Genomic DNA, 26,298 nt, shown 5'->3' on the forward strand with positions numbered 1-26,298 from the left:
TTCATATTTACACAAACCCCTGGTTCCGTCACTATATCATGCTGGATCACATTGATTAGTCTGGGTAAGGGGAAGAAAAAGTCTCTATTTTTGTACACAAACCCCCTAACATCACTTTGCTGTGCCAAGAATAGGGAATCCGTTATGAGGATGTCAGGTGTCACCGGTACCCAGTCTGTTGGCAGCAGGGATAAATAAAGTCTCTCTGTCCTCCCAGGGCTTTAAGAGATTCACATGATAAATTTGTTGTTTCCTTTTCCCTGGTTGGTAGAATTTGTAGTTTACCTTCCCTACCCTTTACACAACCTCAAAGGGACCCTGCCACTTGGCTAGGAACTTACTTTAAACCTTGGGAACCAGTACCAACACTCTGTCCCCAGGGCTAAAAGTATGGACCTTGGCTCCCTGATCATACACCCTCCCTCTGGGTCTCCTGGGCTTGCTACATATGTTCTCTTACCAGGAGCAGGACAACTGCAATTCGATCCTGAATCAAGGAGATATGCTTCTATATGGAGTGGCCTCTCCTTCCCACATTTCTTTGGCGACATCCAGCAGCCATGCGATGCTGGAAGAGAAGGTCCACACCCCAGATGACGACTCTGTAGTTGAAATGCGTTGGGTGGACCTCTTCGCAGACATCGCTTATCTTCTATTCATGTACATGCCGTTTTGATATCTACAAAATGTGAGTTTTCCTTTATACGCTTATTTAATAAAGTGCATTCCGTGACAGTATTATGCCATGTGGGGTTTTTATCTTTGTGGTTGCATGCACAATACCATTACCCCATCTCTCACTGGATATTAATGAGGTTTTCGTCCAACTGATGCGACGGTGCAAGTTGAGTTCACTGAATATCTACACCTATTGAATTCCATATATAAGCCTACAAGACTTGGGGGGCGTATGCCTAGCAAGGTTCAAGTCTTCCGGTAAGCCTCCCCCATTCTCACGGTGGCGGTGGTGATGCATGTATGAAGAGTACACCTTTGGAAGTTCTTCCTTCTGCAAATTAATTTGGATTTCACATTTTGGGACTCATTTTAGCACTTGCACATTCTTTGAGAATAATCTGTGAAGGATTATCCATTTGTTTAATTCATATATTTTTTCACTCATATTTAATTTCACTAGTATTTAATTTAAAGTTAATATATTTTTTACATTTTTATCTAAGAGTCTAAACCTGGTTTCATGTCTAAGTATCACTAGGCAATACCCTCTGAGAATAGTCTGTGAAGGACTATTCATTAATTTTCTCACTTATTATTATTGTTTCACTTATATTAACTTATACTGCATTCTATTTAATAGTTAGTACCTGGCTTCACGTTCAAGTATCACCGGGAAATGTACTTTTTTCACATTTAATTTAAGACATATATGGTGACACATACAATCTTACATTTTTTCGGTCAGAGCGCTACTCATTTAATTTTTGACATCTAGAAGCCCCCCTGGGATGTCTACCATAAAAAAGCTCAAAGGAGAATAGCCTGTGGATGCCTGCAGAACCTCTCCTAGTTACATCCTTGCCACTCACAGAGTAAAGAACTCTCTACGCAGTTTAAGATTAAACCTCTTTTCTTCTAATTTTAGTGAGTGGTCACGTGTCTTATTAAACTCCCTTCCACAAAAAAGTTTTATCCCTATTGTGGGGTCACCAATATGGTATTTGTAAATTGAAATCATATCCCCTCTCAAGTGTCTCTTCTCCAGAGAGAATAAGTTCAGTGCTTGCAAACTTTGTTCATAACTAATATTCTCCAGACTATTAGCTTTGTTGCACTTCTTTGTACTCATTCCATTTCCAGTACATCTTTCCTGAGGACTGGCGCCCAGAACTGGACAGCATACTCCAGGTGAGGCTGACCAAAGTCTTGTAGAGTGGCTGAATTATTGCTTTATCCCTGGAGTTAATCCCCTTTTTAATGCATACCAATATTCTGTTTGGTTTGCTAGCAGCAGCTTGGCATTGCATCTATTACTAGGTCCTTTTCCAACCTACATTCCGCCAAAGGTTTATCCTCTAGTGAGTAGATTGCATTCATATTTTTGCCAACCAAATGCATTATTTTACATTTTTCTAAATTAAACCTCATTTGCCATGTAGTTGCCCACCACATTAATTTGTTCAGATCTTCTTTCAAGGTTTCCACATCCTGCTGAGAAGTTATTGCCCCACTCAGCTTAGTGCCGTCCACAAATAGAGAGATTGAGCCATTTACCCCATCCTCCAGGTCATTTATGAACAAATTAAACAGGATTGGTCCCAGCACAGAACCCTGGGGGAACCCCACCCCTGACCAGAGTATTTCCTATTTATCACCACCCTCTGAATTTGTTTTTGTAGCCAGTTTTTAATCCATGTACTCAACCTAGGATCCATGCCAAAGGACATTACTTTGTACAGTAAACATTTATGGGGAACTGTGTCAAATGCTTTTGCAAAATCCAAATACACCACATCTAAGGGCCTTCCTTTATCTAGATGCCAGCTCAGCTCCTCATAGAAGGTTAATAGATTGGTTTAGCAAGAACGATTCTTTGTGAATCCATGCTGATTACTGCTAAGGATACCATTTTTGTTACTAAAATCTTGTATATAGTCCCTTATCATCCCTTCCTAGAGCTTGCATACTATTGATGTTAGGCTAACTGGTCTGTAATTCCCAGGGATGTATTTTGGACCTTTTTTAAATAGATTAATGTTAAGTTTCCTAAGTCTGTTTCTAATTCTGTCCTCTGTTAGACATGAGGGTGCTTCCTGTGATGTTTCACAAGGACAAACATTGCAGTTTTGGTTATTGAAGCTCCCCTCAATTCCCTTGTGAAGACTGAGAAGAATAAATGCAATACCTTCCCCATCTTCCCATCCTTTGTAACTAGATGTCCTTCCTCATTCTTTATGGGGCCAATATGGTCTGCCCTCCCTTTTTTACTGTTTATATACTGTTTATATACTTAAAATTTCTTGGGATTTTTGAAATCCGACTGCTGATGATGATCCCTCAATCTTGTATTTTTTGAAGGCCTTCTCCTTTGCTTTTATATGCATTTTTACATTAAAGATAAGCCATCCAGGACTTTTGTTCGCTCTTTTAAATGTATTTCCCAATGGGATGCACTGGCTAATGCCATTATTTAATATATTTTATTATTAGCAAACCCCTCTCCTCTTTGTTTCTAAGATTTTATCCCAGTATATATCTTCTAGCAAGGTTCGTAGTTTTTAGCGAAATTAGCTCTTTTGCAATTCAGTGTCTTTGTGTTTCACTTGTGTTTCCTATTTGTGTGATGTATACTGAAGCCAGTTGACCTGTGATCGCTGTTTCCTAAATTGCCCTATATTTCCACATTTGTGATCGGGTCTGTATTGTTGTTAATCAGTAGATCTAGTACAAGATCTTGTTTTTAGTTGGTGTGTCTACCATCTGACCCATGAAATTGTCCTGCAAGACATTTAGGAACTACCGAGCATTAGATGAAGGCGTGGTTCCCTCCACCCAGTCTATGTCTGGATAATTAAAATTACCCATTATGATAACACTTCCCATCCTTGCTGCTAATCCAAATAGTGATAGGAGGTCCGTCTCTCTCAGGTTAGGGGCCTATAGCATACTCCTAGTATTATTTTTCCCTTAGCTTCATTCCTTTGGAGCTCTACCCATAAGGATTCCACCTCTTCCCTAGCTCCCTTATTAATGTCATCTCTCACATTCACTTGTACATTATTCTTGATATATAGGCATACCCCTCCACATATTTTACCCTCTCTCTCCTTGCGATACAGGGAATACCCTTGAATGGTTGCCAGCCAATCATGAGAGCTGTCTTGTATGGCAAACATGAGATATGGTAGCAACAAATCCCAATTTCTTAGATCATTGTTGACCACCTTTTTCAGCATACTTTTAAAAGCTTTATGAAATTTTTCCACAATACCATCCATTTGGGGGTGGTAGACAGAGGTATAGAGATGGTAGATTTTGTAAAACTCCTTGGTGATAACCTTAGAGGAGGTGTTACGCAAGGGTATGGCCTTAGAATTAGTGATGGACGAACATCTGACGGGACGTTTTGCGAACGCGAACCGCAAACGTGGGCAAAAGTTTGCGAACCGCAAAGTTTGCGGCAGACCCCAATGAATTTAATGGCAGACGAACCTTAAAAACCCCACAGGTCATATTTTCAGCCACAAAATACTTACTAGCTGTGCACACATAGTCCCACAACATGGACACTGACATAACAAAAGTATTAAGTGAATCTGGGAACGACAAGCATTCTTCTTTTATCTGTGAAATTTTGACAAATCCGGAGCGCATGAAGGCCATGGAGGAGAGGCAAGGTCAGGGCAGGCTATGAAGGGGGTGCAGGAGATGATCAGTGCCACAGACAGGGCAGCACAGTCCTGTGCCAGTGTCCCAGTGTGCCAACCTGTGCTTGAGCCCCTCCCTCTGCCCGGCCCTTACCCCCACCTATGCAGGGCTCCACTGCAGTGTTCCGGAGGTGCCAGTCCAGTGCTGATCCTCTGCCATGGTGCTGGCACTGCCTGCTGATTGGCTTCCTCGCTGCTATCTCCCTCACTGTCTGAAACCAGCACTGCAATAGAGACTGAGCACTGACACCAGCACCGTGATAGAGAGCACTGACACCAGCACCGTGATAGAGAGCACTGACACCAGCACCGAGATAGAGAGCAACCGACACCAGCACCGAGATAGAGAGCAACCGACACCAGCACCGAGATAGAGAGCACCGACACCAGCACCGAGATAGAGAGAGAGCACCGACACCAGCACCGAGATAGAGAGCACCGACACCAGCACCGAGATAGAGAGCACCGACACCAGCACCGAGATAGAGAGCACCGACACCAGCACCGAGATAGAGAGAGCACCGACACCAGCACCGAGATAGAGAGAGCACCGACACCAGCACCGAGATAGAGAGAGAGCACTGACACCAGCACCGAGATAGAGAGAGAGCACTGACACCAGCACCGAGATAGAGAGAGAGCACCGACACCAGCACCGAGATAGAGAGCACCGACACCAGCACCGAGATAGAGAGAGCACTGACACCAGCACCGAGATAGAGAGAGCACTGACACCAGCACCGAGATAGAGAGAGCACTGACACCAGCACCGAGATAGAGAGAGAGCAACCGACACCAGCACCGAGATAGAGAGAGAGCACCGACACCAGCACCGAGATAGAGAGCACCGACACCAGCACCGAGATAGAGAGCAACCGACACCAGCACCGAGATAGAGAGCAACCGACACCAGCACCGAGATAGAGAGCACCGACACCAGCACCGAGATAGAGAGAGAGCACCGACACCAGCACCGAGATAGAGAGCACCGACACCAGCACCGAGATAGAGAGCACCGACACCAGCACCGAGATAGAGAGCACCGACACCAGCACCGAGATAGAGAGAGCACCGACACCAGCACCGAGATAGAGAGAGCACCGACACCAGCACCGAGATAGAGAGAGAGCACTGACACCAGCACCGAGATAGAGAGAGAGCACTGACACCAGCACCGAGATAGAGAGAGAGCACCGACACCAGCACCGAGATAGAGAGCACCGACACCAGCACCGAGATAGAGAGAGCACTGACACCAGCACCGAGATAGAGAGAGCACTGACACCAGCACCGAGATAGAGAGAGCACTGACACCAGCACCGAGATAGAGAGAGAGCAACCGACACCAGCACCGAGATAGAGAGAGAGCACCGACACCAGCACCGAGATAGAGAGCACCGACACCAGCACCGAGATAGAGAGAGCACTGACACCAGCACCGAGATAGAGAGAGCACTGACACCAGCACCGAGATAGAGAGAGAGCACTGACACCAGCACCGAGATAGAGAGAGAGAGCACCGACACCAGCACCGAGAGTAGAGAGAGAGAGCACCGACACCAGCACCGAGATAGAGAGCACCGACACCAGCACCGAGATAGAGAGCACCGACACCAGCACCGAGATAGAGAGCACCGACACCAGCACCGAGATAGAGAGAGCACTGACACCAGCACCGAGATAGAGAGAGCACTGACACCAGCACCGAGATAGAGAGAGCACTGACACCAGCACCGAGATAGAGAGAGCACTGACACCAGCGCCGTGATAGAGAGCACTGACACCAGCGCCGTGATAGAGAGCACTGACACCAGCGCCGTGATAGAGAGCACTGACACCAGCGCCGTGATAGAGAGCACTGACACCAGCGCCGTGATAGAGAGCACTGACACCAGCGCCATGATAGAGAGCACTGACACCAGCGCCGTGATAGAACATTTGGCCCACGGAAGCTTGCCTTTTTGCAGAAAAACGTGAGGACGGCATGATGGAAGGTGGAGTGGAGGACAATTGTGAGGAGAGAAGAGAAGGAGAAGTAGAAGACGAGGCTGGACGGTGGGAGCCTGGAGTGTGGTTTTGTGGGTTCCGTTTGCTCCCACTGGGATCGGTGATGGCAGCTCATGTGCCTTCTTAAGGCGGTCGTCCCTAGGTGAGTGTTGGGCTTACCGCGACTTATGCGCTGACTGCAAAGATTGCAGATGGCAACACTATTGTCTGCAGTGGACACGTTAAAAAAAGCCCCACTGCGGAGTCATGTTCCGGCGTTCTGGGAGCGCCAGATGTGACCGTACCTGGTTGATGCCTCGCTCCTGATACATTAGCAGTCTGCTTTGTCCCTCCTGTGCAATCTAAGTTCCGCCTGCTTCTCCTCCCTATCTGCTGGTCCATATCTCCCTCTGAACTCCCCTCCTCTTCCTCTCTTGTGGGCACCCACGTGACATCACTAGACACGTCATCATCGACATCACCTTCCCCACCGCTATAATCAGAGATCTCGGAGTAGGCAGCAACACCGGGGACCAACCTCCTCCTTGGGCTGATCTGGGTACTGTCGTCAGACTGCTGAGTGGTGGTTGTTGCTACCTCCTCTTCCTGATCCAATGCCAAGAATGGCTGCGCATCGGAAATGTCTTGTGATGGATCGGAAAATAATTCCTGTGACTCAAGCGGAAGGTATATGGTGGTGGTGGTGTTGCTGATAGTGTCTTTGGGGGTGCACACAGCAGAGAGTGAAGAGGGTACAGATCGAGAGGATGAGGTGGGTGCAGAAGAGTAAGACTGAGTGAGCCACTTAACCAAGTCTGGTGCGTCCTTTTACGTAATCGCACGCACCTTCTGCAATTTGCCACTTTGGCTCAAGTCTGTTGCTCCTGCTCTACCCCTACCACCCCTGCAGAAGGGCCTGCCTCTTCCTCTGCCTGTCATTTTTTAAATGACCCTGTGACAAAAGTCTCTAGAGAAGTTCAGTATGTATGTGGAAGAAGGTATATAACATCCCGCTTCAATCTGTAGTTTTTGGGGGCCACTGGTCTATCACACCAGTTATAATACTTTTTTTTTAAATTGCGTTTGTCACTCTTTGTAGTATCGCTGCAGAACCGCTCAGCAGTCAAAATGCTGCACAGTGGAAATGCACTATACTATGCTTTCTATATGTGCAAGTATTTTAAACGTGTATTACACCCCTATATACTGCACACCAAATAATACACCTATGCCAGTCCTTAAAAGGACCTTTGTGGACCTAGTAGCTATTGATTTGCAGACTGTGCCTCAGTCCCTACACTGATAAAAGACAGCTGCAGAATCGGTCAGCACTCAAGTATAATAGGCTTTCTATATTTGAAAGAACGTATATTATAAGTGTACAACCCTATATACTGTACACCTATACCAGTCCTTAAAAGGACCTTTGTGGACCCAATAGTAATAGCTAGTAATTAAACTGACTGTCCCTGCTTCACACAGCGTCCTGTCCCTACACTGACAAAAGACAGCTGTAGAATCAGTCAGCAGTGCACTCAGCAATCAGCAGCACAGCAGTCAGCAGCAGTGCACCAGAACCCTATATACTGTACACCTATACCAGTCCTTAAAAAGGACTTTTGTGGACCTAATAGCTAGTGATTTGTGTCACTACAGTCTGTCCCTGCTCCACACAGCAACCTCTCCCTACACTGAGAAAAGACAGAATGTAAAATGGCCGCCAGATCAGGTCTATTTATAAGGTAGGGGGAATGTCCATTTGTCCATGTGCTGAAATGTCTCAATTGGCTGTCCTGTACCCCATGATGGATGTGTCATCGTGGGTCAAAGTTCTTTCACAATGTAAACGCATATGTCCGCTGCTCGAACAGCGCCAGAAGTCCACCAGTTTGGAAAATCGCGAACAAGCAAAATTTGCCACGAACCGACCGCCGGGCGAACCGCAAGGCCATCCCTACTTAGGATAGCTCTTCTCATAGTCCAGGATTACCAGAATATGCTGGTGACAACAGGCAGGCTTCGCTACTGGCCCCACTAGGTCCATGCCAATCCTCTCAAAAGGGACTTTGATTATTGGTAGAGGGACAAGGGGTTTTCTGTGGTAAAACCAACAGACTCAATCTTCACCCTTGAATGAATGAATGAATGAAATACTTGTATAGCGCACAATGCGAACTGAATCGCCTCTAGGCGTGGCATCCCAGTCTTAGTCCGTGGGGTTCAATATTGAGTTGGCCCACCCTTTGCAGCTATAACAATTTCAACTCTTATGTGAAGGCTGTCCACAAGCTTTAGGAGTGTCTGACCATCCTTGCAGAAGCGCATTTGTGAGGTCAGGCTCCGATTTTGGACAAGAAGGCCTAGGTCCCAGTCTCCGCTCAAATTAATGCCAAAGGTGTTGAGGCCAGGACTCTGTGCAGGCCAGTCAGGTTCCTTCACCTCAAACTCACCCATCCATGTCTTTATGGACCCTGCTTTGTGCTCTGGTCCACAAATTTTGGTGGAGGGAGGATTATGGTGTGAGGTTGTTTTTCAGGGGTGGGGCATACCAAGACATTTTGGACAATTTCATGTTCCCAACTTTGTGGGAACAGTTTGAGGATGACCCCTTCCTGTTCCAACATGACAGCGTACCAGTGCACAAAGCATGGGTCCATAAAGAAATGGATTAGAGAGTTTGGGGTGGAGGAACACTGGTGTGCAGTCATGTTGGAATGGGAAGGGGCCATCCCCAAACAGTTCCCTCAAAGGGAGGCCTTCTCGTCTAACATCAGGCCTGACCTCACAAATGCGCTTCTGAAAGAATGGTCAAACATTCCTATAGACACACTCCTAAACACCTTGTGGACAGCCTTTCCAGAAGAGTTTAAGCTGTTATAGCTGCAAAGGGTGGGCTAACGCAATGTTGAACCCTACAGACTAAGACTGGGATGCCATTAAAGTATATTGTAGTGAGTGTGTGTGTGTGTGTGTGTGTGTGTGTGTGTGTGTGTGTGTGTATATACACACACACACACACACACACACACACACACACACACACACATACATACATACATACACACACAGTATCTCACTAAAGTGAGTACACCCCTCACATTTTTGTAAATATTTTATCTTTTCATGTGACAACACTGAAGAAATTACACTTTTTTTTGTAAAGTAGTGAGTGTACAGCTTGTATAAAAGTGTAAATTTGCTGTCCCCTAAAAAATAACAACACACAACCATTAATGTCTAAACCTCTGGAAACAAGAGTGAGTACACCCCAAAGTGAAAATGTCCAAATTGGGGACGATTGGCCATTTTCCCTCCCCTGTGTCATGTGACTCATTAGTGTTACAAGGTCTTAGGTGTAAATGGGGAGCAGATGTGTTAAATTTGGTGTTATCGCTCTCACTCTCTTATACTGGTCACCTCATGGCAAAGAACTCTCTGAGGATCTGAAAAAAAAAGAATTGTTGCTCTACATAAAGATGGCCTAGGCTATAACAAGATTGCCAAGACCCTGAAACTAAGCTGCAACATGGTGGCCAAGACCATACAGTGGTTTAACAGGACAGGTTCCACTCAGAACAGGCCTTGCCATGTTCGATCAAAGAAGTTGAGTGCACATGCTCAGTGTCATATCCAGAGGTTGTCTTTGGGAAATAGACATATGAGTACTGCGAGCATTGCTGCAGAGGTTGAAGGGGTGAGGGGGGGGGGGGGGGGGTTAGCCTGTCAGTGCTCAGACCATATGCTGCACACTGCATCAAATTGGTCTGCATTGCTGTCATCCCAGAAGGAACCCTCTTCTAAAGATGATGCACAAGAACAAAAAGTTTGCTGAAGACAAGCAGACTAAGGAGATGAATTACTGGAACCATGTCCTGTGGCCTGATGAGACCAAGATAAACTTATTTGGTTTCACATGGTGTCAGGCATGTGTGATGGCAACCAGGTGAGGAGTACAAAGACGAGTGGGTCTTGCCTACAGTCAAGTATGGCGGTGGGAGTGTCATGGTCTGGGGCTGCATGAGTGCTGCTGGCACTGGGAAGCTACAGGGGGCTGGGCTGCAGGGTAGAATTCCAACATGATAACAACCCAAACACACCACCAAGATGACCACTGCCTTGATAAAGAAGCAGAGGGTAAAGGTAATGGACTGGCCAAGCATGTCTCCAGAACTAAACCTTATTGAGCATCTGTGGGGCATCCTCAAATAAAAGGTGTTTGAGCGCAAGGTCTCTAACATCCATTGGCTCCGTGATGTCCTCATGGAGGACTGTGAAGCTCTGGTGAGAAGAGAAAACACAGGCGCCTCTAGGTTAGAACTGTGAACATTTTAATGAGATACAGGTGCATTATCCACTTGCATGGAAGTTAAGGAAGTAGGGCTGGAGTCCATCCACACTGGTGTGACGTTCACTGCAGAGCGGCATTCTGAACAGCAGGATCTCTGGGACCACAGCGATTAAACCGAGGCTTGGATAAGGCTGATGGTAAGGGCTGGAGCGCCGTTAGGAAAAACGCCATTGCAACCCACCAATGACGTCATCATGCCCGGCACCGCGTTCCAGCTCTCACCATCAAAGCCTCGGTTTCATCACTGTGGTCCCATAGTCGCTGTGGTAAAGAGGTGCAAAGGCTAGGAGCTTCTATTTTATATTCTTTAAACAACTGGCCAGCATAGGTTCAAACCAACAGGACCCTTAACATCTGCTTCAGGTTGAAGTCTATAATATTTCATTTTTATAGTTAAAAGAAGAAACCCTTTCAAGACACCACGTGATAGAGGGAAATCATCTTACAGGCTATTTGACAAAATATGATAAATGCATGACATAAACTAAGGATCAAAAAAGAGAATAATACAATTAAAAATGAAAATTTCACTGCAATGAAAGTGTCTCATAGGGGTTGATTTACTAAAACTGGGGAGTGCAAAATCTGTTTCAGCTCTGCATAGAGATCAGCTTACTAGTTTTATTGTCAAATCTTAATTGAACAAGCTGAAGTTAGAAGCTGGTTGGCATTAATCACAGGGTGCAGAATGAACCATTTTGTTTTGTAGTCAATGCCAATTTTTCCATAGAATTTTCCTGTTGTACCAGGTAATTTTTAAATTTCATTCTTTATCAGTGAAGGCTGATAAAGTTGGTGAATGGTTTCAAACTGTTATAATAAAAATTAAGATTACGAACCTGCCATGGACTGTCTCCTTTGCGCCCTTTCTTTGCTCCTGTGAGACGAGCTGAATAGTCATAGTCAATGATTTTACTTCTGCCACAAGGAAAATCCCCTGTAAGATATCAGATATATGTATTCTGTTCAGCACAACATGCACCTAATGTATAACAATTTTTTATCCCTACTTCATAGTTCAGTTTTTATTTGTGCTCGGATTCAAGGAGTTATTCTGTTAGCGCTGGGAAATCTGGTCTGGGATATGGACAGGTCAAAATAGAAGAGTTTTTGATTCTGGTGCCTGGAGCTCTTGACACAAGGCAATATGAGTATATAACAGAAGAGGTCGTCTTAAATTTAAGTTTAAAAGGTAAACATGGTTTAGGTGCTAAGTGTTGTTATGCTGGTGGTGAACTATGTAAGCTGCATCCAAAAAAGGCAAGCAGAGGGCAAAGGACTAGTGACCAGTTTTGTCTATAGCACTAGTCTCCAAACTATGGTCCTTTGCTTGCCTTTATTCAGCCCTTGGATTACTATTCCTCCCTAGACATGTGCATTCGTTTTCGTCCGAATGCATTTTTGTCCGAATTTCAGGTATTTTTGTTATCGTTTTGAAAAACGATAACAAAAGCACAGAATCCGAAAAACAAAAGATCCGACATAAATAAATGCTTTATTTTCATTTTGACACAGTTCGATACAGATTGGAGATTCGATGTGACTCTAAAAATAACAATCTGTGTTTATTGAACTTATCTCATCATTTATTGATCTTGTATCATAACAGTCCATTCATTCACACAGAGGCAACATGACTTCCAGCATGACTTTGGGAGGTAACTTGGACACGACTTGAGTGTGAATCATAACGCAACTTACAACACGACTCTAATGTAAAAAAAAAAGAAAAAAAATGGCATGGGTTCCCCTTCAAGAGCATACCAGGCCCTTCGGGTCTGGTATGGATATTAAGGGGAACCCCACGCCAAAGAAAAAATGGTGTGGGGGCCCCCCTCAAAATCCATACCAGGCCCTTTAGGTCTGGCATGGATTTTAAGGGGAGCCCCGTGGCAAAAAAAAATGGCGTGGGGGTCCCCCTCAAAATCCATACCAGACACTTATCCGAGCACGCAACCTGGCAGACCGCAGGAAAGGATTGGGGGATGAAAGACTCAGGCGTCAGAGGGGGCGGAGTCACCGGGTGGCCCTGCAGTCCGTTATAAAAGAACTGTTAGAAGAAGAGAAGCGTCACACAGCGGGAGCCTCCCATTGCGCGCAGTGGCCCTTGAACCAAGAAGAGACGCTGTGGAGGAAGGTGCTGGATGAGAACACCGGACCAAGAAGAAGTGGATCGGAGGAAGAAGAGGATCGGAGGAAGAAGAAGATGGAGGAAGAAACCGAAGGATGAAGAAAAAAAGAAGGAAGAAAAAAGATGAAAGAAGATTTTAATAAAGGAATTGTCAAAGACCATCTCCTGTCATTTTTAACACTTTGTCAATTTTTTGGTGAAATGGTAGGGGTACTTTTGTACCCCCTTACCATTTTACACGGGGGGGGAGGTCAGGATCTGGGGGTCCCCTTGTTAAAGGGGGCTTTCAGACTCCGATAAGCCCCCCTCCCACAGACCCCCACAACCACCGGCCAGGGTTGTGGGGATGAGGCCCTTGTCCTCATCAACATGGGGACAAGGTGCTTTGAGGGGCTACCTCAAAGCACCCTCCCAATATTGAGGGCGTGTGGCTTGGTACGGTTCAGGAGGGGGGCGCTCTCTCGCCCCCCTCTTTTCCTGCGGCCTGCCAGGTTGCGTGCTCGGATAAGGGTCTGGTATGGATTTTGAGGGGGGCACGGGGTTCCCCTTAAAATCCATGTCAGACCTGAAGGACTTGGTATGGATTTTGAGAGGGGGGCCCCCACTCTGTTTTTTTTGTTGGCACAGGGTCCCCCTTAATATCCATAACAGACCCGAAGGGCCTTGTATGGAATTTCGGGGGACCCCCACACATTTTTTTTTCTTAATGCTAACATGACATGTGTGCAATGCAAATAGCCTTAAAAAAAAACCCATAGAAGATATACAACATTAGAATCCTACTATAGATTGTAGTAGAAATATTCGACCGGGAATGTAGGATTGCAGCATCATAAGTGAGTTTCGCTGCTCCGTCGAATCTTCTTTAAACATTCCGACAGACACCATAAGCCCTCAATGACAGATTCGACCATAATTCATTTGGATTTTTGGACGAATGCAATTTTTTAACGAAAAACGAAATAAATAAAAACAAATTTTGGGAGTAACTAAATAAATTTATTTTTCGGACGAAAACTAAATTCTGAAACAAACTATTTCAGTCTGCACATGTCTATTCCTCCCACTGATACAAGGTACTGTTCCTCCCACTGACACCAATGATGAAGTATAGTTCTTTCCACTAACCAACGATGGGACACTATTTCTTTCCCTGATACCAACAATGGGGCACTATTCCTTTCACTGACACCAACAATGGGGCTTAATTCCTCCCATTGATATAAATTATGGAATGTTATTCTTCCCACTGATACAAAAGATGGGGCACTATTCTACCCACTGACACCAATGATAGGGCTCTATTCCTCCTACTGACATCAATGATGGGGCACTATGCCTCCAATTGACACCAACGATGGGGCACTATTCCTTCCACTGACACTAATGATATTCCTTCCGCTGACATGAACAATGGGTCACTATTCTTCTTGCTGATACCAAGGTGGGGGGCACTATCTCTGCTTCTACTGATCACATGTGCTATGCTATTTTTTCTATTCAGATGGGCCACCAAGCCTGTTCACTCAGGACTGACACTGAGGCATTCCTACTCCCACTGACCCCAGTCTGGTCCCTCTAAAGCGTGAAGGACAGTGATCTGGCCCTTTTCTTCGGGAAGCTTGACGACCCCTGGTCTATAGGTTACCTGCAACTGATATTTTCCTCATTACTGACCTACCCTGCCATGTTCTGCACTTTATCTCTGTATGGAAGTGTCCATCTTGGTAGAAACAGGACTTTGCTTCCCAATTTCAGAGCTGTCGTCCTAATAGCAGCCAATCTGATTACTTAAGAGGGAATACTCAAGAAGCAGCAGACGAAATGGCGGAAGCATAGATTCACAGAATGGATGAAGCAGAAGCAGGGAGATCCTTGCACTGCACATCCTTGGCTACAGCTTTATTTTGAGCAAGGAAAATGGGTAGCATTACAGCAGTGACATCTTTAATCTTACCCCACAACGTGTGAGACTAGCAGTCAGAGGCACAATGCCTCAGATCTCACAAATATACAGATTTGAATCTTAAGGCACAGAAAGTACACTGGTGACTTTACCACTTCTAGATCTTCTCTATAAAATAGAAAATGTTCAGCCAAAACTTGTTCTTTCAATTGTTGGATAGAGTGGGTATGAAATAGACCCTGTTGGATTTTTACTGTAATCCTTTAAATAAATTACCCTTCATTTATTGTGACTGTGGTCATACTGCTGCATAGAAAAAAAAATACCGAACAGCAGTGGGCTTTACAGATGTACAGTGCCTTAAAAAAGTACTTATACCTCTTGAAATTTCCCACATTTTGTCATGCTACGACCACAAATGTAAATGTATTTTACAGAGGTTTGTTAGAGAACCTAAGTGGACAAATAGCATCATAAAGGCCATGAAACCCACCAGATAGGTCAGAGATAAAGTTGTGGAGAAACAACAACTTAAAGACCGAGCCTCTTTTTGAGATCTGTTGTTTACAAGTTAAAATAATATTTTTGCTAGAAAATTACTTAGCGCCCCAAAACATTATATATTTTTTTCAGACACCCTAGAGAATGGCAGTTGTTTATATATCGCAAAACTTTATGTGACACTGTATTTGCGCAGCGGTCTTACATGCACAATTTTTTGGGGAAAAAATACACTTTTTTAATAAAAAAAAATTAGACAACTGTAAAGTTAGCCTCATTTTTTTATATTGTGAAAGATAATGTTACGCTAAGTAACTTGATACCCAATGTGTCATGCTTCAAAATTGTGCCCGCTCGTGGAATGGCGACAAACTTTGACCCTTAAAAATCTCCATAGGCGACATTTTAAAATTTCTACAGGTTACCAGTTTTGAGTTACAGAGGTGATCTTTTGCTAGAATTATTGCTCTTGCTCTAACGATTGTGGCAATACGTTACATGTGTGGTTTGAACACCGTTTTCATATGCGGACTCCGTGGGACACTCCGTGGGAAAAACTGGGTCACTCTTATTTCTATTACAAGGGATGTAAACATCCCTTGTACTAGAAAAAAAGCATGACAGGACCTCTTTAATGTGAGATCTGGGATCAAAAAGACCTCAGATCTCACATTTACACTTAAATGCAATATAAAAAAAAGAAATTCCCCTTTAAGACCACTGGGCGGAAGTGACGTTTGACGCTGATTCTATCATACAATGTTAAGGAGCCGAGCGGGGGCCATCTTTGCCTCACTTGGCTCCATGTCTCAGAAAGGAGAGGACCTGAATGTCTCCACCCCTACTGGAGGCTCCGGTAAGCAAACCTCCTTCTGTCATAACCCTGGTATTTAACGTCAAACAGCCGGCGTACAATGACAACGGGCGGTTTAAAGCAGGGTTAGGTTATAGAAAAATATCTCAAGCTCTGGACATCTCATGGAGCACTGTTCAATCCATCATCTAAAAATGGAAAGAGTATGGCACAACTGCAAACCTACCAAGACATGGCCATCCAGCTAAACTGACAGGCCGAGCAAGGAGAGCGTTAATCAGAGAAGTAGCCAAGAGGTTCAGGTCTTTTAAAATACCTTTTTTCTGACACTTTTTAACCACTTGCTTACTGGGCACTTAAACCCTCCTCCTACCCAGACCAATTTTCAGCTTTCAGCGCTGATGCACTTTGAATGACAATTGCGCGGACATACAACACTGTACCCAAATGAAATTTTTATAATTTTTTTCCCACAAATAGAGCTTTTTTTTGGTGGTATTTAATTACAGCTGGGAGTTTTATTTTTTGCTAAACAAACAAAAAAAGATGCAAAATAAAAAATAAATTTTTTTTTCTGCGTTTGTTATAAAATTTTGCAAACAGGTCATTTTTCTCCTTCATTGAAATGCGCTGATGAGGCGGCACTGGTGGGCACTGATAGGCTGCACTGGTGGGCACTGATAGGCACAGTTAAGGCGACACTAATAGGCACAGATAAGGTAGTACTGATGGGCACAGATAAGGCGGCACTGATGGGCAAAGATGGGCACTGATGGGTGGCATGGATGGGTGGCACTGATAGGTACCACTGATAGATGGGACTGATGGGCACTGAGAGGTGGCACTGCTGGGCACTGGTAGATGACACTGATGGGCACGGATATGTGGCACTGGGGTGCAGCACTGTTGTTGAGGCAGATTTTGGGCACTGATAGGTGGCACTGCGGGCACTGATAGGTGGCACTGTGGGCACTGATGGGTGGCACTTTTTTATTAGTTAGGTGGCACTGGCAGGGGGCGGGTCGGCACTGATAAGCTGGCCATGATCGGGACTGATGTCCCGATCATGGCCGCCGGTGATCGCCTTTTTTTTTTTCTCCTCGCGCTGTCAGTGCGAGGAGGAAAAATAGCCGATTACCGGCTCTGTTTTGTCACATGATCAGCTGTCATTGGCTGACAGCTGATCACGTGATAAGGGGTCGGGATCATAGACTCGCTGATCACAGAGCGCACCGCACGCGCCCCTCATGGGGCACGCAGGCTGCTCGTACACGGGACGACGTCAATAGACGTCGTCCTGGCAAAACAGGTCCGCGCTGTAGCCGTCATTCGGCTATAGCGCGGATCTCTAGTGGTTAAACAGCATTTTTTTTTCTCTTTCTTCCTGCTAATTTAGGGGAGGGGTTAATTGTTCACAGGTGTATAAAGGTAGTTATACAAACTCCTCTAGGAGCTTGCTCCCTGATGGTGGCTTGCATGTGGATTTTGTGAACACAAGTGGCATTTTGAACTAAAGTGGAGAGTTATTACAGGAGTTGAAAACAGGAGTTAAGACAGGAGTCTCTAACCTGTAGGTAACATCTTAAACTTCCTTTAAGTAATTGTATTGTAACTGGGAAATGAGTGCTAGCAGGGTTGAAGGTTTTGCTCAGTGCACAGTGTGCCACATGTATGCAAAACTGGTGCAAGAGCTCCAGGATGCATACCGCTGTGACAGATGTGAGCAGGTTGCCCTTCTGGAAGCTTGCATTAGAGATCTGGAGGAGCAAGTTGCAACACTGGGCAGAAAGGACAACCTTAAAAGGGGTCCTCTGCTCGCTGAGCAGGTGGTCAGTAGGGTTGATGTGGAGGGCGGAGGGGCAAGTCAGGATTATCACATAGGAAGATGGGTTAATGTAGTTAGAGGGAGTGGAAGGGGCTCGCAGAAAAGGAAGGCCAGTCCTGTGTTTGTGCATCAAAACAAATTTGCTGAGTTGGGTGAAAATGTGGAGGTGGCAAACACAGAGGTGGCAGCCCTAGATGTCACTGCTCCCCCTAAGAGAGCAGCCCATCTAGTAGAGGAGGTGAGGGGAGTGCAGATAGGCCTAGACAGTTGGTGGCTATAGGGGATTCTATAATTTAGAAGGACTGACAGAATAATTTGTCGCCAGGATCGCCTCAACCGAATAGTTTGTTGTCTCCCTGGTGCTAGGGTTCGGCATGGGGTGGACCGGGTGGATAAATTACTGGGAGGGGCTGGGTATGACCCAGCAGTCTTGGTCCACATTGGAACCAATGACTGTATACATGGAAGGTGGAGGCTCCTTAAGAATCAATTTAGAGAACTAGGCTGCAAGTTGAATGGAAGGACCTCCAAGGTGATATTCTCTGAAATATTGCCTGTGCCATGCGCAACACAGGAAAGGCAGGGGGTGATTCGAGAGCTGAATGCATGGCTAAAGACCTGGTGTAGGGAGGAGGGATTTGGGTTTCTAGAGCACTGGGCTGACTTTTCATTGGGGTGCAACCTATATGCTAACGATGGTTTGCACTTGAATGGAAGGGGGTCTGCTGTGCTTGGGGAGAGATTTATGGGAAGGCTGGAGGAGTATTTAAACTGGGTTTAAGGGGGGAGGGTGAACCAGAATTACATTGGGCAGATAGGTCAGTTAGGGGTCAGACATTAATGGAGGGTGGAATGGGGATAGATGGGGGGTAGGATATGGCAGGTGACAAGAAATTTCCCATGTTGCAAACAGCCATTGAAAACTATAGTGCAATTTGTACTACTAAAAATAATATGAAAAACACCAGAGCAAAATGTAATAATGCATTTAAGTGTTTGTACACCAATGCCAGAAGTCTTCCAAGCAAAATAGGTGAGTTGAAAGCTGTGGTGCATGAGGAGAGCTATGATGTAATCGGTATTGCTGAAACTTGGCTTCAGTCCTCACATGACTGGGCTATTAATATTCCTGGCTATGCACTCTTTTGGAGAGGCAGGGTAAAAAGGAAAGGTGGCAGGGTCTGCCTCTATGTGAGAAGTGATCTCAAAGCAAGTGTGAAAGAGGACCTGGTGGATGGAGAGTGTGATGAGTCTGAAGCATTATGGGTGGAACTGCATTTAGATGGGTGTAGTTCAAAGTTAATCGTTGGAGTTTGTTATAGACCACCCAATGTTAATGAGGAGGTGGAGACTCAGCTCCTTGCACAGCTGGAAAGGGCTGGGACAGTGATAATAATGGGGGGTTTTAACTACCCAGAAATTGACTGGAGTAATGGCACTGCTGGGACAGTTAAAGGGCAAAAAATGATAAACCTATTACATGACAATTTTATGGTCCAGTTTGAGGCCCCAACTAGGAAAGAACCTCTGTTGGACCTGGTAATCTCAAACCATGCAGAGCTTATTATTAATGTCCAGATAAAGGAACACCTGGGTAGCAGTGATCATAACATGATTTCCTTTGATGTTAGTGCTAAACAAGAAATACATACGGGTAAGATAAAAACCCTTAACTTCAAGAGAGCAAATTTTCCAAGGGTGAGGGCTGCTCTCCAGGACTTAGACTGGGAGAGAATATTAGCTTCAATGGGCACAGAACAGAAATGGGAATTCTTCAAAAAGACTGTTTGGGACCTCACTGCAAAGTATATTCCCATGGGCAATAAGCTTAAAAGGCTAAAAATAAAACCTATGTGGCTCACGGCCAAAGTTAAAAAAGCTATAAACTATAAGAGAAGAGCTTTTAAAAAATATAAAAATGAAGGATCACTAGTGTCATTTAAATGTTACAAAGAATTTAACAGAATATGTAAAAAGGAAATCAAAAGATAGTACGACAAACCCCAAAAAATTCTTCAAATATATTAATAGTAAAAAGGTCAAGTTTGAGCATGTAGGCCCTTTACAAAATAATCTTGAGTGGAGACAAGTTGAAGGCAATTTTATTAAATACTTTCTTCAGCTCTGTGTATACAAAGAAGCATGGGGGAGCTCATGTCCATAATAAGGGTAGTAGTGACACAGCCCCAAATGACCCACAATGGCTCAAAAGTGATATGGTCCAGAAATATTTAGACAGAATAAAGGTGGATAAAGCACCTGGCCCTGATGGCATCCACCCACGGATCCTAAAAGAATTGAGCTCTGTAATTTCAGAGCCATTGTATCTAATTTTTAGGGACTCATTAATGATGGGTATAGTCCCACTGGATTGGCGCAGGGTGAACGTGGTGCCTATATTTAAAAAGGGATCAAAGTCTTTACCAAGTAACTATAGACCAGTTAGCTTAACTTCTATAGCTGGGAAGATACTGGAGCATTTAATAAAAGACCACATCAACGAGTTCTTGCTGAACAAAAACACTTTAAGCAACAGACAACATGTATTCATGAAAGACAGAAGTTGTCAGACAAACCCGATTTCTTTTTATGAGGAGGTAAGTAAAACCTTGGACAGAGGGGTGGCGGTGGACGTGGTATACTTGGATTTTGCAAAAGCGTTCGATACAGTTCCCCACACATGGCTCATGTATAAGGTAAAGTCTACAGGTTTGGAAATATCCGTTTGTAAATGGATAGAAAATTGGCTAAAAGACAGAATTCAGAGAGTAGTGATTAATGATTCTTGTTCTGAATGGTCTAAGGTCATCAGTGGTGTACCCCAAGGTTCAGTGCTGGGACCCTTACTTTTTAACATCTTTATAAATGATATTGGGTCTGGGATCAAAAGTAACATTTCTGTCTTTGCAGATGACAGCAAGATATGCAGTGGAATAACGTCCTTACAGGATGTCTCCAATTTACAAGCCGACCCCAATACACTGTCTAATTGGGCGACTATGTGGCAGATGAGGTTTAATGTTGATAAATGTAAAGTTATGCACTTGGGGGCTAAGAATATGCATGCATCATACATGGGGGGGGGGGGGGTACAACTGGGGGAATCCATAGTGGAGAAGGATCTGGGGGTTTTGGTAGATCATAAGCTCAATAACAACATGCAATGCCAAGCTGCTGTTTCCAAAGCGAGCAAAGTCCTTTCTTGTATTAAGAGAGGTATGGACTCCAGAGAGAGAGATATCATTTTTCCCTTGTTCAAATCATTAATAAGACCTCATCTGGAATATGCAGTTCGGTTTTGGGCACCAGTTCTCAAAAAGGATATCGGGGAACTGGAGAAAGGGCAACCAAACTGATAAGAGGCATGGAGGAGCTCAGCTATGAGGAAAGATTAGAGGAACTGAATTTATTCACTCTTGAGAAGAGGAGAATAAGGGGGGATATGATCAACATGTTCAAATATATTAGGGGTCCATATAGTGAACTTGGTAATGAGTTATTCTCTGTACGGCGGTCAACCCAGAGGACACGGGGGCACTCTTTACGTTTAGAGGAAAAGAGATTTCATCTTCAAGTACGGAAAGGTTTCTTCGCAGTTAGAGCTGTGAAAATGTGGAATAGACTCCCGCCAGAGGTCGTTCTGGCCAGCTCAGTAGATTGCTTTAAGAAAGGCCTGGATACTTTCCTGAATGTACATAATATAACTGGGTACTAACATAGGTAAAGTTGATCCAGGGAAAATCCGATTGCCTCTTGGGAGATCAAGAAGGAATTTTTTCCCCTCCTGTAGCAAATTGGAGCATGCTCTGCTGGGGTTTTTTTTTCGCCTTTCTCTGGATCAATTGTAGGCATAAAATTGGGTATTTGGATTGTACGAATATTTTTTATTTTATTTATTTGTTTTTAACCACTTGCCGCCCGCCCTATAGGCAATTGACGGCTGCAAAGTGGTTGCATAATCCTGACCGAACGTCATATGACGTGATCAGGATTATGAGCCGCTGCGCGCCCCCGGGGGCGCGCATCGCGGCGATCGTTGTTTTGCGGGGTGTCAGTCTGACACCCGGCAACTACGATCTCGGTAAAGAGTCTCCGACGGAGACTCCTTACCACGTGATCAGCCGTGTCCAATCACGGCTGATCACAGTGTAAATGGGAAGAGCTGGTGATCGGCTTTCCCTCACTCGCGTCTGTCAGACGCGAGTAGAGTAGAGCCGATCGGCTGCTCCTCTGACAGGGGTGCCAGTCAGCACAATGGATGCCAATCAGTGCCCACAATGGGCATCACTGATTGGCATGCATTATTGTTTGGCACTGATTGGCATCCATTACTATAGTATAACAATAATGCCGCCTATGAGTGCCCACCTGTGCCGCCTATGAGTGCCCACCTGTGCCGCCTATCAGTGCCCCCCTGTGCCGCCTATCAGTGCCCACCTGTGCCGCCTATCAGTGCCCACCTGTGCCGCCTATCAGTGCCCACCCATGCCCATCTGTGCCGCCTATCCATGCCCATCTGTGCCGCCTATCCATGCCCATCTGTGCCGCCCATCCATGCCAATCCGTGCCAGCTATCAGTGCCAATTTGTGCCACCTATCAGTGTCCGTCCGTGTCGCCCATCCGTGTCGCCCATCCGTGTCGCCCATCAGTGCCGCCCATCAGTGCCACATATCAGTGTCCATCAATGCCACCTCATCAGTGCCACTTCATTGGTGCCACATTGGTGCCCATCAGTGCCGCCTTATCAGTGCTCATCAGTGTAGCCCCATCAGTGCCCATCAGTGAAGGAGAAAACTTACTTATTTACAAAGTTTTGAAACTGAAACAAAAAAAAACATTTTTTTTTTCAAAATTTTCGGTATTTTTTTATTTGTAGCGCAAAAAATAAAAGCCGTAGAGGTGATCAAATACCACCAAAAGAAAGCTCTATTTGTGCGAAAAAAATGATAAAAATTTAATTTGGGTACAGTGTAGCATGACCGCGCAATTGTCATTCAAAGTGCGACAGCGCTGAAAGCTCAAAATTGGTCTGGGCAGGAAGGTGTTTAAGTGCCCTGTATTGAAGTGGTTAAGGTTGAACTGGATGGACTTGTGTCTTTTTTCAACCTGACTAACTATGTAACTATGATACCTCTGGAGGAGCTGCAGAAATCCACAGCTCAGGTGGGAGAATTTATCCACATGACCACTATTAGTCATGCTCTCCACAAATCTGGCCTTTATGGAAGAGTGGCAAGATGAAAGCCACTGTGGAAAAAAGTCATAAGAAATCCAGTTTTCAGTGTTCAAAAAGCCATGTGTGGGACACAGCAAACACATAGAAGAAGGTGCCCTAGTCAGATGAGACCGCACTTTAACTTTATGTCCCAAAAGCAAAACGCTATATGTGGCGAAAAACCAACACCGTGCATCACCCTGAACACACCCTGGCCACTGTGAAACATGGTGGTGGCAGCATCAAGTTGTGGGAATTCTTTTCTTCAGCAGGGACAGGGAAGCTGGTCAGAGTTGATGGGAAGATTGATGGAGTCAAATACAGGGCATTCTTAGAAGAAAATCTGTTAGAGTTTGTAAAAGACTTGAGACTGGGGAGGAAGTCCACCTTCCAGCAGGACAACAACCCTAAACATACAGCCAGAGCTACAATGGAATGGTTTAGTTCAAAGCATATTCATGTGTTAGAATGGACCAGTCAAAGTTTAAAACCTAAATCCAGTTGAGAATCTGTGACAAGACTTGAAAATTGCTGTTTACAAACCTTCTCCATCCAATCTGACAGAGCTTGAGTGATTTTGAAGAGAAGAATGGGCAAACTTTTCGCTCTCTAGATGTGCAAAACTGGTAGAGACATCCCTAAAAAGACTTGCAGCTATAATTGCGGGGAAAGTTGGTTCTACAAAGTATTGACTCAGGGGGGCTGAATACAAATGCAACCCACCTTTCAGATATTTATGTGTAAAAAAATGTGAAAATCATTTATCATTTTCCTTCCACTACAATTATGTGCCACTTTGTGTTGGTTTATCACATAAAATTCCAATAAAATACATTTACGTTTTTGGTTGTAACATGACAAAATGTGTAACATTGCAGGGGTGTGAATACTTTTTCAAGGCACTATAGATTGCATAAATATATGAGAGCAAATATTAAAAAAAGGCCAGGAGACCTGTCAAAAATACATTATTGACTCTCTACTGCATTGAGAATCTTGCATATTATGAATGGACAGTACAATGCAGCAGTGTGCACAACCTAGCTTTCTATAATGTATAAGGCTGGGTTCACATTGCAGCGATGCGGGAACGCTGCGAATCCGCTGCGGGTTCCCGCATCGCATACCTCCCGGCGGCAGTTCACATTGCCCTCTACGAACTGCTGGGAGTGTCAGTGAAACGTTAATGACACCCCCAGATCAGTTCGCATATCGCAGTGTGATCTGCAAACTCGGACAGGAATCGGAACGCATGGTGTGAACACCCATGCAATCCGATTCTGCTGCGGACCAAAAAAAGGGTCCTGTGCGAGTTTGGGCCGGATGCGATGCAAATTCAGCCACACTATCTGTATGGCTGAACTCGCATCGCACAGAGATCGGATGTGATTTGCACTGCAGTGCGGTGCGAATCACATCCGGTTCTCGTCACCGCTGCAATTTGAACCCAGCCTGAGCTAAATATATATCTGCTCTTCATTATACTCATTGTAAAAACCCTTTTCTTTGAGTCCATTGAGGGACATAGATTGATAGTAAGAAGTTATACTGCTGCCTAGAGGAGAAATTAACATTAGTGAGATTAAAAAACTGAAGGCCAGCACTCTTAAGACTATAAGGCTCCATGCACACTGAAGCTCAAAAAAGCTTTTTCTGGACGCCAGATTGCAGGCAGAAAATGCTGGTTGAAAAACATGCTTTTAACAGCGTTTTGTACTAGCGTTTATGAGCGTTTATTAGCGTTAGCGTTTATGGGCGTTTTCAATAAAAATACACAGAGGACACTCCAAAAATCCCACAGTACATTCCAAACTCCCACAATGCATTGAAAAAATAGAATGCCGAACACTAATTAACGCGCGTTTATGAGCGTTTATCAGCGTTTGTAGTTTTTTGGCGGTGAAAAACGGCACTTTGAACGCGAATTTCTGGTATTCAGAAAAAAGCCCATAAACTCCACTGCTCATTAAAGCTGAAAAACGTCCATGTGTGCATGGACACATAGGCTAACAGAGTGGAGTTTATGGGCTTTTAAAAAAAAAAACGCCCCAAACTCCAATAAACTGCAGTTTATGAGCTCCAGTGTGCATGGAGCCTAATCCCTCCCACTTTAAACATGCTCATTTGTATAGATTTCATGACAAGTACAAACATTTCATTTTCCCCATCATCCCTTGAGGGACACAACTTGATAGCAAGAACCTAGCAATGTGCAAAAGCAGTCCAAACAACACACGAAAAACCAGTTGAATCACTGCTTCCAGGACCTTTTAACGGAAACTAGCAACTGCAGCAGCAGACATCGATCTTGTAGAAAGCATGTACACGAGACCAAGTTGCAACTATAAAAATCTGTGACACCGGGTCCTGGTAAAGAAATCCCAAAAAACTCTCACCGCCCTTGTGTAGTGGGATATAACTGAAAAGGAGGCATTTAAATCTGCAATTTTTATCCTGCACAACAACCTCTTGAAGCCATTTAGAAATAGTGTGTTTGAAGGCCAGAGAACCTCTTTTAGGACTTTCTGGAATGAAAAAATGGGATCAGTCTAAAATAAGTAGTTCTAGAAAAGTATACCCTGACAGCCCTTACCAAATCAAGGCAATATAGAGAAATCTCCTTTGGGGTGATCCATCTCAAATCCATCTCAAGATTGCAATACCATAGCTGGATAGGAGGCATATCAGGGGAAGTAATGTGTCTAACCCTTTTGTTGGCAGGTACAGTTAGCTTGTCTTCCACTAGGTGGCTCTGTTCCCTGACAGTATGGTAAAGAGAAAGTTGTAAATTACGTGTTCTCAGAGCTAGCCAGGTCACATGATATTGACATCACGCATCTATATAGGCTGTAGTGGAAATCTCCTCCTACCTGAACTCTCAGCACTGGAGAAACTGTACAGTTTATCATGTAACCATGGTATACAGATCATCCAAAAAGGTATATAGTGGTAGTATTTTAATGTAAAAAGAATATTTATAAGTTGTGGGCACGGGGGGGGGGGGGGGGGGATATGGATGAACTATTTTCATATTACTGGGTTTAGTAACACCCTCTTTAGTGATGTCAGGAGTATAGTTAATACCCATATAAATGCCAGTGTGGGAAAAACACACGTAGATGGGGCATGTGAGCCAGACACAGAGCTGCTAAAACGTAATTGCCTGCAGTATCGATCCAAAGGGCA

The 26,298-nt window shown here is 44.6% G+C and overlaps 1 protein-coding gene across 1 annotated transcript in view; it reads right to left on the reverse strand.

Annotated features, from left to right (window-relative positions):
- PROC (protein C, inactivator of coagulation factors Va and VIIIa) overlaps positions 1–26,298 on the reverse strand; it is a 106,437-nt gene that overhangs the window by 12,076 nt on the left and 68,063 nt on the right. The window contains exon 7 of the mRNA XM_077488418.1: positions 11,559–11,656. Within this exon, the coding sequence (XP_077344544.1) occupies positions 11,559–11,656 (98 nt within the window). The remainder of the gene's footprint in view (positions 1–11,558; positions 11,657–26,298) is intronic.

The sequence above is a fragment of the Lithobates pipiens genome, unplaced genomic scaffold (assembly GCF_037356315.1).
Source record: "Lithobates pipiens isolate NorthernLeopardFrog02 unplaced genomic scaffold, aLitPip1_a1.2 Scaffold_18, whole genome shotgun sequence".
Classification (NCBI taxonomy): Eukaryota; Metazoa; Chordata; class Amphibia; order Anura; family Ranidae; genus Lithobates; species Lithobates pipiens.